The sequence below is a fragment of the Glycine max genome, chromosome 17 (assembly GCF_000004515.6).
Source record: "Glycine max cultivar Williams 82 chromosome 17, Glycine_max_v4.0, whole genome shotgun sequence".
NCBI classification, from domain to species: domain Eukaryota; kingdom Viridiplantae; phylum Streptophyta; class Magnoliopsida; order Fabales; family Fabaceae; genus Glycine; species Glycine max.
This window is the reverse complement of record NC_038253.2, coordinates 15435849-15449465: the sequence shown is the minus strand read 5'-3', so window position 1 is coordinate 15449465 and position 13617 is coordinate 15435849. Positions and strand designations below refer to the sequence as shown.

Below are 13617 nucleotides of genomic sequence, written 5' to 3'. Positions count from 1 at the left end.
TACCTAAACATGATTAGGAGACATATTACACAATTGATAATCAGGATGTGATATACCCATAAACCTTAGGCCCAACCAGGTTAGTATAAAATGGGGTGAACCCCCTATGTAAGAGGATTGATTCATTCTCACATACTTATTACATATCGTTAATAGCTCTGAGTCGAACCCTCACTTATGCGTTGGAGTGTCTTTTGTAGGTATCCTATCCTTTGTTCTGCTGAATACTCACACACCCAAGACCTCGACAAGGAACATCAAGCAGACAATTCTTTGACACATAAGACATTTCGGTACAGTAAGAGTCTCTTTGGCAGAAGGACGAGTACCCATTTCATTTGTGACAGGAACAAAATGAAATAAGCTAATATAAAAGATGATTAATGAAATTAATTATGAAATATAAAGAAAAAAATATCATATGAATTATAATAAATTTTTGCTATACAAATAATATAACTCAACACGTAAATTACGTTGGGAGAAAAAAAAAAAACAGGACACTGAAAAGACAGTAAACATAACATTGCAGATTCGTGTACTACTGTATATCTGAGGCTCTACATCAGGGGTTGGTCTAAAGGAAGAATAAGTAGTGCAAAACACCCAAGCAATAGTATCTTTCGTTTAAAGTTTATATCCTACCCATATTCATGTTTATTGTACTCGTGCTTTTTGTATTTTATTAGATCTTCTTATAATTAAGTTGCTTTTAAAAGTATATGTGACTAAAAGAAGAAAAAGTTCTGCATTAGTTGAAAACTTGAAACAAATTTTATTATAAAATTATTTTCAAGATGAATTTTTCAAAGACATAAATTACATTATTTCGATCACATAATTTTCATATTTTGTAAAATATAAATCATTCAAAATTAAATTTGTAAATGTTAACCACAACACACACAAATCGTATTTTGCCTCGGGAAGCATGATGGAGTAATAGTTAGTTTATTGAACCTTCATATAGTTCTCTATATGTGTAGTGGTTCATCTCAATATTCGATCACTATCTGTTCTCAGTTTTAACTGAGTTCTCAACTTCCATCCACATAAATTCTCATATTGCTCAGACTTTGTGCCAAACCCAGCTTAAAGGATTGTGTTGAAAAGGGCAATTTTCCCATACTCACATTCATTACTTTTACTGTTCAATTTGCAATGCATATGCTGAAAATTAATTGGCCATGACCCTATTAACCTTTTTTCTCTTTGCAGGGAAATATAAATGGTCCATAATCTCAAATTAACCTTTTCTTTTTTGCCTTCTTGTTCTTTAGAATGAGTCACGGGTTATGGTCCAAAAAAAGTTGCATGCCATAATCAGGGGGAAGAGAAAGGGAGGACATGACAACAACTTCAATAGGTCAATTTTATATGCAAATTGCTGTGGAAGAAATTAGCATTGAGGTCAATGTCTGAAGGCTATAAATGGAATACAAGTACATGCTATTAGATCTCAGCAAGTTGATTAACACTAAATTAATGCATGGCACAACAATTGATGATCTCTCTTAAATAAAGATTAGTTGACTTCTAAACTAGGTTAATGCAGACACAACCTGTGTTTTTGTTTCTCAGCGCTTGTTTTTAGCAAATTGGGCCATGCCTTTTAACATTGATTTATGAAAGTGACACAGTTTTTTTAACTAAGTTGAAAAAAAAAATACGAAACTTACCACACTGTTCACAATGAAAAGCACACTAGAGAGGGAACTATATTCTCATCTTTATTTCAAAGTTTGGTGGTTTTGCTGGATTATACTGCTTATTATTAGTGCTTTCTCTCTCTGTACCTCGCAGCTTGAGCCTAGTGCAGAAAGAAAAGAAGAGAAAGCAGGTAGTGGAAGAAATATAGGAGCCTCACATTTAAGAAAGAAGAAAGGCCACACAGATCTCTTCTCTAGGCAAAGAAAATGCAAGTTTCATCTCTTTCTTCGCTGGCAATTCAGACCCTTTATCGTGCAACACTATCAAATAGTTAAAAAGAAGCACTGGATGATTATACAAATAGGGATCGTTGTGCTTACCAAAAAAATTAAGTGCCTATGTCCTTGTATATTAAATGTATTTTTGGAGTAGAAAGGTATCAAAATTAAGAGAAAATGTTAAACACTTGACAAACATTGGCCACCGAAAAATTTGTAATATGTTAGTCTTTTTCCTTTGTAGCATTATATAATTATTGTAATAAATAAAAAAGGAAATATGTAGTGTTAGATTTGTTATACAAATGTATAAGTATGCAACAACTAATTAACAACAAATTGCTCTCCTGGCTCCTGTGGTTTGTAGATATTTTTTCAAATCAACACGTCATTAAAAAAAAGGATTTGTTACAGAGTAAACCAAAAATAAATCCATTTAATAAATGTATCTTAATTACAGTATATGTTTCTCATATCCTCATGTTAGCGCATATATATATGTTTGTGTGGTCGCTATAATTGCCTTTTTTCAAACAAAATATATCCTTTTATTGTCGGGTTTTTTTATTATAATAACTCCATTTATTCTTATTATGTTTAAAAAAACCATAATTCTATCTTTCATTATCACTTTTTGTCTAAATGTCATTTTGTTTATAATATGAAGTAAAATATGAAAAGTCATATTATTTGAAAAGATACAATATTTACTCGGTTATGTTTGAGAGTTTTAAAATAGATAATTATATTTTAATTCTCTAAGAAGTTATAAAAAAAATACTATTTGTTTCCGTAAATTAAGGATATAATATAATAAATGCTTAAATATTTTTAGTCATTCTAATTTAGCATATTTTTGTTAGTTCTTGTAAATTATATTTATTTTACTTTCTATCCTTATAATGTTTTAAATAATATTTATTTCATTATTCAAAATATTATTTAAAGAGCAAGATGAAAAATAAAACAAATATAATTTATAAACATTAAAAATAAAAAAATAATTTTAGAAAAAAAAACAAAAAATATTAAATTATAAGAACTAGAAATATATTTAAATTTATAAAAAATATTTGTTTGCGAAAGATTTGTGTCTATTTGAATATAAGTAAAAAGTGCTATTGATAGTTTCTCTATTAAGAATATAGAAATTTTTTTTAGTAAAAAAACTCTCAAAAACTCTTGAAAACACTTTTATCTTTATATCTAAACATGCTCTTGCTCACCCATAGAGGGAGGAAACTGCCTTTGACTCATACTAGGAGGAGTGATAAGCTTGCAAACTTGGCATTTTAGTTGCATGATAGGTACTTGTTGGAGATGCTCCTTACCAAGTCTATTCTCTTTTACATTCTGATGTAATTGTCATTGATGATATTTCTGTTTCTCAATAAAATATGGCAATATTCTTTACCTCAAAACAAAATTGAAGTAATTAGCTAGACGCTTACTCTTATACATTCAAGTCCCTAATTGATTTTCATGATACTTTTCTTGCATAAATAATTATGACCAGTTTATTAAATATATGTGTACGTATGTACAGTAGTTATATAACTCTGATTCATAACATAACGACAACTCTTGGTCATAAACACTATTTATACTGGAAAAAAAAAATTTCTTTCTGTACTAACTGCGAGCCCTCGATTTTATGGCACTGGCAGAGATAAGAACAGAGCCTCCTCGATATATATATATATATATATATATATATATATATATATATATATTGATAAACCTAATTGGCAACTTTTTGTTGGTTAATCTAGCTTTCATAGTAAAAGTTGTTTAGTCACACTGAAGTCAATGAACTTTTTATGTATAAGCTATACAATGGATAGCATAGCTTTGTTTATTTCAACAAGCCCGATCATCCCCAAAAGCAAAATTTTCGAAACCAAGTGGTGGGAAAGGGAACAAAGTAGTAAGTAACCAAACCCAACAACACAAGTGGGGCTCATATATATATATATATATATATATATATGTATACATGAGATTTTATGTTAGGCACGTGGACTAAGGCTAATATTATAGTGTGACGCTAACAATGGACATAATTAATTGCTCATATAACAGGACGATCCTTGATTCATGTAAAACCAAAAGGACAATGATGTGTAATTATGGTTTTGTGGCCGCTAGAGATTAATGATTGAACTAATTGAGGCAGCAGTTATGAAATATACCCCCCTTGAGTTCTACCTTGTTTAACCTTTTCACTTAATTATTTAATCACAGAGCTTGGAAAGAAAGAATGAATGAAATTAAAGGATAAAATTGTGACCAAGAAAGAACCAATAACTAGGAAGGAGAATTACTACATGTGTACGTATAACAAGAATCATGATTAGGGGATGTTCTGCTGAAAAATTCGCGTGGCATTCCCATTATTAATTAATAATATTATTATATAACAAGGATCTTTCTAATCATTACTCTTGAGTTAAGAATCTAAAACAAAAAATATTTATTATAAAATATAGCGTAAAGAAATCATAATTAATATAATTTTATACATTTCAATAAACATATATTTTTTCTTTTAGTTTTTTTTAACGAATATTCTAAAAATATTGGTTAACATTTTTCATATAACAAAGTTGATTATTGTTGGTGAGGTGATTTAAACTTGCATCTACCAGAACGAAAGAAGGGCATCTATCGCCTTAAAGGAACACATGTAGGATGAGGCTACTAGCACAAAAGGGAGTAAAAGAAGAGACCCAAAGATTCTAGAGACAGATATATGTTGATTAAAATTTAATAGGGTTGCAAAGACACGTACGTAGTTGGTGGCATTAGTAATGCACAGTATCAGCTTGCAGGGTGTGTATTTAATGGTTACTAACCAAAGGGAATGGGAATGGGAGACACAAAAGAAGACGTACAACGTATGTTCCTCGCAGACAAGACGGCAACAATTATGAAAAAAGTAACGGAGAAAGAGAATGGGAGTTTCTTTGTGGTTTCGATGCATTGCATGCCCTTTCCTTTTCTTTTTGCTGTGATGTTCTTTTCTTTTTGGTCATTCGGGGATACTGTTTCTGTCGTTTCCAATACTCAGACCGAGACAGGTGCGAATCATGCCATTGGATTTACATCCTCATAAGAGAATAAATACAGTAAGCAGTAGTGATTTATAAGAATATTACAAACATGCATTCCATTAATAACCAACGGGGGTTGGTTTCGGTAAAAGAGACTAGTTTTGTTTTTCCAACCTGACAAATGAAAGTTTGAATTTTATTCGAGAGAAGTATTTACATTTAATATTAAAACAATTTAAGCCCTCTCCTGCCAAAGGTGACTTGTGTGTTTGGCATCCCATGTAAGATAAGATGTGTTACAAAAAAAATTTACATCATACTAATAAGATCAAAGATGTAAAAGTTAAAAATATTTGCTCCAATAAACCTAGATTCACTTTATGACAATGGCTACGGTGTACTAAATTATTAGGTCATTTATGGCACCATATCATTTTTATTTGTTATTAGATTCATATGATCTAATTGACCATATTATACATCATTTCACAAAGAATCCCAACTTCTCCAGAGCAGCTTCACCACCCTTTGTCCATTATTTGTCATGCACACCTCCCTCAACACTTGGTGAGCCTGTCATGCCTCCTCCGACGACAAAGCTTACTAAAGGAGGCACAACATGCTTCATAAAGTCGGAGGAGACACAATAGAGAATAGATCATTGAAGATGACCGCAAGTTTTGTCAACAATGTTGTCACAGCGAGCTCAGGGAATCAAGGGAGGTGTAGAGAAGGGGTGAGGAGCTGTGGAAATCCCAAAAATTATGGACATCTTTCTCAATGACAAAATGAAATAGGAAGAAAAAAAATAAGTGATTAATATAATAAATAATGTTATATGACAAAATAAATAAAAAATGTCAATTGGGTGTTTTAAGTTAAAAATCAGCACTGTGCTTTGACATTGCATATTGGTTTTGGCATTAATTCTGTGTGTACAATGTCGATGAAATACTTGCAATTGTTTATCGGGTTGTAACATGCACTGTTAGAGAAAGGAAAAAGATAAATGACACCCCACTTATTAACTTTCAACTAAAAAAGTTGATTAGTAATTTAGAATTAAATATAAATAAATTTAACTATTCGGTTGCTTAGGAATAAAGTGGTGTTTTTCAAGGAGATGTAGCAGACGTTTTTCAGTGTTCTCTCGTATTCAACACTTATATTGGACCTGGTTCTTTTACAAGGGATCCATCCGAAGTGGCCTGAAGTTTACTAATTGATGCATTAACCCATTAGAATGTCTTAAGGAAGCATCTTAAGTTTTTTGTTTTATGCTTTATTGACCTATATGATGGTTATTCATCTTGTGCTTTTATTAGTTCTGATTCTAATAGACTCTTTGAGTCTTTGTAAATATTTATTCTCTGGGTCACAATTTGTAAAATATTAGACAATTCGTGGGAGAGAAAAATATAAATATTATAAAATTTATTATGTTATAAAAAAACACCAAATATATATTACGTGACCGATATACAATAAATTAAGCAATAATAATATAATGCTTTGGGACACTGTACTGATGTTGACGTTTTTTATGAACCTCCGATCCGATTATTTCGTTATTAAATCACGAGTAATTTATGATTTAAGTATCACATTTATATTTTGTAAAAAAAGAACTATCACATTTATATCTTTTTTTATTTTTCAAATTTAAAAACATAAACCACAAATAAATGAATAAACACTCCAGTACACCAAAAAACACTAGTTCACTAAAAAATTAAAAAAAAATTATCCTAATAAAAATCTGTTTAAATTTAAAAAATCTCTAAAAAAAATATGGGATAAAAATAAAATATACACGGAAGAAGAAAATTTTAACGAAAAAAAAAACTGAGTAACTGACGTAATCTGGTCCGTCGTCGACAACATTTTCTTTTAATTAGAAAAAAATAAACGTGGCATAAAAAGAATCTGTTTGACCAGACACTACCTTTTATTGGTCCACGTTTTGTACGTGTCTGAAAAGTTTAAAGTAATGATCACGCAAGTGATAGTATCAATAATAATTCATTCGAATTTTTCAATCTTATGCACAAAATGTACTCCATAGATTAAGTCATTAAGACACTGCGAATAAAAATAAATCGTTAAGCAAATTATTGCATTGATAAAAATAATAGTTTATTATATTGTTATTGTTTTGTAATTTATACATTTTATGTATAAGATAAAAAGTTGTAATTCATAAAATAATAACAATATAGCAAGGAATCTATGAAAATTAATTAAATTTCCCATGCATAATATATAAATGATCTAAATATAATTTGAGTTACTATGAATATATATATATATATATATATATATATATATATATATATATATTTGTCTTTTAGTTTTATAAAACTAAAAATTAATTTTTATAAATTTTAAAATTCTTAAAAATAAAATTTATTAGTATTTAATTATAATGTAATATGTATATAATCATATTATCACGTTAAAATAATTATTAAAATTATGTGATAAATTTCGCTTAATGATAGAAGTTATTTTAAAATATTTATAACTTATAAACTATAATTAATAAAAAATATGAAAAATTAAAGCCATATAAAGTACCCTTCTAAGAATTAAAATTATATTTTAATTTTAGAAAGTTTATTTCATGTTTAAATTTTTCAAAAAAATAAAAATAAAAATTTAAAAATGCATTTTAATTTTATGAAAAAGATAAAGCATTAAAATACAGAGACAAAAATGTCACTTCCCAAACAATATCTAAAACAATATATATCATTAATTATTTTCCTTATTTATCATCCATTAGACTATCACTACTTTTATAAAAATGTACAAATCTCTACTGAAAAATGTTAAAGTATTTAATTTTTAAAAATATTATAAATATCTTTTAATTTATTTTCAACTGTACTAAAGTATTATTTCTTTCCATTTTACCCAAAATAAATTATCAATATAATAGGTTTTGAATAATGTGTATATCAATTTTTTTAACAGTCAATAATGATAATTTATTAAAAATTTAATCATCAATTTTTTAACAATCAATGCAATATAAATAATGTGAACACTATATTATTTTAAATATCTCATTTAATCTCTTTTTGTCATTTTTTCCATCTCTCTGTAAGAAATAAATTTATGATGTTCATGAATCATTTTTGGACTAATCGTATGCTCATCAACAATATTAAGGACCGCATGTCTCTTAAATATTTCCAATAGGCATCATCTAATTATTGGGATTAATATAAAAATTGTGATCGTTTAGGAAATTAAGGTGAGAGAAAAGAAAGTTGAAAGAAAGAGGAAGAAAAATAATTAGAAAGTGAGATAATTTTTTAAATTATTTGGCATGAAAGTTTCTTTCCTCTTTATGTAGAAAGTGAAAATTAATAAATATATAAAATAACATGGATATCCCAATAAATAAAAATAATGGGAAATAAGAATAATTTAATTTTTGTACACTTTTTTTACACTTAATACCATTCACTCCTTTTTTTCATCCAAGTATAGACATTGCATTTTTATGCAGGTCTCATGCAAAATGTTTTCCTACTTTTTTAAAAAAACAAATCAAATGGAAGAAATACAAAGTTTTAAGTATATTTTCCTCTCAAGTATATTTCAAAATTTCGCAAAGTCATCTTATAAAAAATCTGTTATGTGACACATTTCAAAAGGAGGATCAAACCAAAACTTTTTTTGAAAAAAAAAAATAATTTTCCACCGGCAAATCTAGGACCCATAACAAGTGGGGGGTAATTTATTTAGAAAAAATAATCTAATAATATAAAAGAGTGAGAAAAAAGAGATAATGGGTTCAAACAGAAGATGTAAATATAAATTTTGAAGATTAACTTTATTAAAATATAGTGTATTTATTTATCCTCATATAAAAATAGTTTAGGGGTTTAAATATATAAAATTAGGGGTACAACAATAAAAGTTTAAGATAAATACATATGACTTTATTTAAATGAGGGGGGTGCATTTGCCTACCCTCAAATACATGTAGGTCCACCTTTTAGTTATCCTTGTTAAGATATTTTAATTAGTTTTTAAATTTTTTTTTAATGTTTAATGTAGTATGTGAACACTATATGATATAACATGGTTGTCAAATGAGTAACTCTTTAAACATATGATTAAGTTTAATTTTTAGATTCATGTATAAGGAAGATTATCTTTTAGAATAAATTGGTTCTCTAAATGAATCTCAATACCTAAAATTAGGGGTGTTTATAAACTAATTTAATCTAATAAAAATCATTCCAAGAAAACAAAAAATTGAATAAACAAAAGAAAAATGAACATGCGCCGATGATATTGTAAAACTATTTTATACTATCATTCAATCATAATTAATTATTATTGATAGATAAAATAATTAAGATTTTACTCACTTCAATTGTGAGTGTACAATATATATATGACCTTAAACATCGACATCGTCTCAATCCAAATTAGCTACTAGTTTAAAAGTTCATCATATATATATTCATTTTTACCTTGTATGAATTTATGTCTCTTTACTTTACTGCATCTTTCTAACTTTCTTCACTTTTTCTAATCTCAATTTCTTCTTGAAACTTTTACGTCTCTACTCTTTATTTTTGGTTACTATTGAAATTACTATCAAAGTATAATAATCATTGAAATTAACTTTTTAATTGAAAATGTTATACGATATTATTATAATCATCTATGAATATCTTCATCGAAATTACTATTATTATATGTATTAATTATTATTAGAAAATTTTCTAATATGTTATAAACTATAAACTTGCTTATTTGATTAAAAAGAACTTACAATTGAGAATTAATTTTATGTCTCATCTATAAACATTTATTTGCTAATTACTCAATTTATTATAAAAATATATTCCTTTCGGGATGTAAGTGCAATTTTCATAATTAACACCTCTCCATTAAGGGCTCAGGGCGATCACCCCTCTAATCCACCCTAAGGGTAAGACTTGATTGTGGATCCCATGAGTTTTTATTTTATTTTAATTTTTAGACAAATCAAAAAGTTGAAAAAATAAATTATACTTATATAATAAATTATAAAAGAAAATATACAACTAAAAAAAACAAAAAAGAAGATAAATTTAAAATATAATAAATGATATGATGGAGATTAGAGATAGACACAAAATAAAATTATAAAATTGTACAAATTATTGTATGATTATCACTTTTAAAAAAATGATCCTTTTACATGTTTTCACGTACTATCCATCAATTTTTATGCCTATTAAATTGAAAATTGATTCAATCTAAACTACTTTAAATTAAATTTAATTGGATTTTGATCATATTTTTTTAGGCTTAAATATGTTTAAGGTCTTGATAAATGACTAAGTTTTATTTTGAGTTCCTAATAAATATTTTTGTTAATTTGAGTTTTGATATTTTAAAATTTTTATTTTAAATCTAGGTTGTCGATTAAGTGATAGCGTGACACCATCACAATTGTTTATTGATAGTGGTGAGAAAATAAAATCAATTTGTTAGGTGATATGTCAATTGATGATAAAGACTTAAAACAAAAATTTTAATACATCAAGACTCAAAATAACGAAAATTTATTAAAGATCTAAAACAAAATTTAATCTTTTATCAATGATGTTAAACATATTTAAGTCTCTTTTTTTATCGACTAATGATTTTTTGAAATTTTTATCAACTAATATTAATTGTTGATTTTATTAGAATATTAATGAGAGATTCAAATTTATGATTTCTCATTATTTTTTCTTCAACTACCTTTCTAATAAGAACCAATCTAACTTTATAACTCCTTGCATGATAGATGAACAAACTCAAAATAACTGGATTGAATAATTTTTTTAATTGATTCAGTTCAATTTGTGAACCCATGTGAAAAGAAAGAAAAGAAAATGTAGCATGTGAACAAAAATGAATGGATGGAATAGAACGTGAAACAAACTCGATGAAATCCTAAAAAAAGACAGAAACAATATTGTTACGTCCCATAATTCAAATTCAAATACGACGTGATATTTCTCTCGCCGTTACGCGCTGTTTTTCTGCGCGCCAACACAGGCTGTCTCGCTCGATCTTCAATATAAACATTAAAATAACAACAACACACGATAAAAAATATTTTTTTTCCCGAGAATAAAAGAAGAAGAAAAAAGGAAAAGAAAAGGACAAGCGTGAAGTGCTTCTCAGATAAACCCTTTGTTTTGATTACCGCATTGGTCTCTCTCTCTTTATCTCACTGCGACTCACTCTAGTGAGAGAAAGAAGAAGCGAAGAAAAAAAACACACACACACAAACACAAGCACAGTTGAAAATGGCTCTGCTTACCCTCTCTTCGCTGCAATGAAGAAACGTTTGTTTTTCTTCTCCGAAGAAGAAAAATGGCTCTCGGCGACGATGCGCAGCACCACTCTCCCTCGTTCCTCGATGCCCTTCTCTGCGAAGAGCGAGAAACCTTCGAGGAAGACTTTGATGAGAACGGTTATGAGCGTGAGACCGAAAACAACGAACCCTCTGTGATAAAGTCGCAATCTTTGCCCTTGGTTTTGCACGATAATGACCTGTTCTGGGAAGACGAAGAGCTCGTGTCGTTAATCGCGAAAGAGGGAGAGACCCATTTGTGTTTTCATGGTGTCGTTGCTAATGGGGCCTTGGAAGGGCCTCGTGTTGAGGCTGTGAACTGGATTTCGAAAGTTTGTGGGCACTATGGGTTCTCCGCTTTGACAACTGTTCTCGCTGTTAACTACTTTGATAGGTTCATCACAAGTTTGAAGTTTCAGAACGATAAGCCGTGGATGACACAGCTCACTGCTGTTGCTTGTTTGTCCCTTGCTGTGAAAACGGAAGAGACCCATGTGCCACTCCTCTTGGACCTTCAAGTATGTTTTTGACTTTGAGATTATGAAGCCTAGGTGTTTGTTGATATGACTTTTTGTTTTGTTTTGTTTCTTATGCATTGGTATTTTGGTGTGTGTGTTTTTTTTTGGTTAGGTGGAGGAGTCAAGGTTTGTGTTTGAGGCAAAGACTATTCAGAGAATGGAGCTGCTGGTGCTGTCAACTCTTAAGTGGAGGATGCATCCGGTGACCCCAATTTCCTTCTTTGAACACATTGTGAGAAGGCTTGGTTTGAAGAGTCGCTTGCATTGGGAGTTTCTATGGCGTTGTGAGCGTGTTCTTCTCAATGTCATTGCCGGTATGTAATGTAACATTTTGTAGTTTGGATTTAATGCTAATTAATGAGACACTAGATAGATAGATATTCATGTTAAGCCAATTGGGGTTGTGCCATTATTATTGCTGATATCTGTATTTGCAATGTCATAAATTGTTGTCAGATTCAAGGGTTATGAGTTATCTTCCTTCTACATTGGCTGCTGCGACAATGATCCGTGTTATTAAAGAGATTGAATCATTTAATGCGACCGAGTACATTGATCAGCTTCTGGGTTTACTAAAGATTAGTGAGGTTTGTCTCTTAAAACTTTGTTGGTTCTGTGTGTCTTGTAAATTCAAATCTGTTGTTGATTTGGTGAGTAATTGGAAAAATGTTGGTGGTGATCTTACAGGAACAAGTGAACCAGTGCTACAAAATCATACAGAAACTATTAGGTTGCTATGAAGGCATTTACAGCCTTCACCAGAAACGCAAGCGACTATCTGAACCGGGTAGCCCAGGTGCTGTCACTGATGCATCTTTCAGTTGTGATAGCTCAAATGATTCATGGACCGTGTCATCATCAGTCTCACTTTCACTGGAGCCGCTGTTGAAGAGGAGAAAATCTCAGGACCAGCAAATGCGACTGCCTTCTGTCAATTGTGTGTCAATTGATGTTCTTAATAGCCCTCGCTAATAATGAACTTAGTATTTACTTCAAATGTGGTAGCTTTCTTTCATATAAATCTGGCAGTTATGTTATTGAAATGCTACTAAATTATGTTCTTAGTTATAGACATTTCTAGCCATAATTTGAAAATTAATGAGGCAGAGACTGAGATACCCTTCTCCACTTTGTGGTTTAAGGTGGAAAAGGGATCTGGTACTGAGTAGAAATATAAGTTATAAACTTGTAATTCTACCTGAGTTATACTTTCAGTGCAGTTTTTACTCATCTTACACTGATATTTGACAATATGTGCAATCATGAGGTTTTCTTTGCATATCATCTGCCGATCTCCCCAGTTTATGCAGATTAAGAACTGCATACAGATATTGCTAAGTGCTAACTGTTAATCAAAGATGGGTGAAGTGCTAACTGTTAATCAAAGATGGGTGAAATGTCTCAAGTGATACATTATACTATTTATCAATGAATCTCTTGTACAAGATCAAACCAAACCCAATAGAAATAAAATGTTACCCCTCTAGGTCTAGGAGATGCTTGTTGATTTCTTCTATCAATGCAGTCCTTTCTGTTACTTTCCTAAGGGGGACAGGGTACACTCACATGGAGATGGAGCCCCATCTTTCTAAAAAACATTTATTCACTTTTCTGGCCATACCAATCTGTTTGTATCTGATGCTAGTCTGGCCATTTTGTTTGTCACCAATTAGACATTAGCATTTTTTTGTTATACAGGAGAACTGTAGAACTCAACTGTAATTTTTAAGTGCAGGACTTTGCTGGCTTTCTTAATTTGT

General features: G+C 29.7%; 1 protein-coding gene across 1 annotated transcript; it reads left to right on the top strand.

The window, feature by feature from the left end:
- The first annotated feature begins 11128 nt into the window (after window positions 1-11128).
- LOC100785030 (cyclin-D3-2) lies at window positions 11129-13059 on the top strand. Its single transcript, XM_003549989.5, has 4 exons — window positions 11129-11857; window positions 11970-12171; window positions 12314-12444; window positions 12545-13059. The coding sequence occupies exons 1-4, from the start codon at window positions 11360-11362 to the stop codon at window positions 12827-12829; spliced, it is 1116 nt and encodes a 371-aa protein (XP_003550037.1). The 5' UTR covers window positions 11129-11359; the 3' UTR covers window positions 12830-13059.
- Window positions 13060-13617: the final 558 nt, after the last annotated feature.

Coding starts and splice junctions, on each gene's coding strand:
- LOC100785030 (XM_003549989.5), top strand. CDS start 11,360: ATGGCTCTCGGCGACGATGCGCAGCACCACTCTCCCTCGTTCCTCGAT. Junction 11,858..11,969: donor CACTCCTCTTGGACCTTCAA/GTATGTTTTTGA, acceptor TTTTTTGGTTAG/GTGGAGGAGTCAAGGTTTGT. Junction 12,172..12,313: donor TCTTCTCAATGTCATTGCCG/GTATGTAATGTA, acceptor AATTGTTGTCAG/ATTCAAGGGTTATGAGTTAT.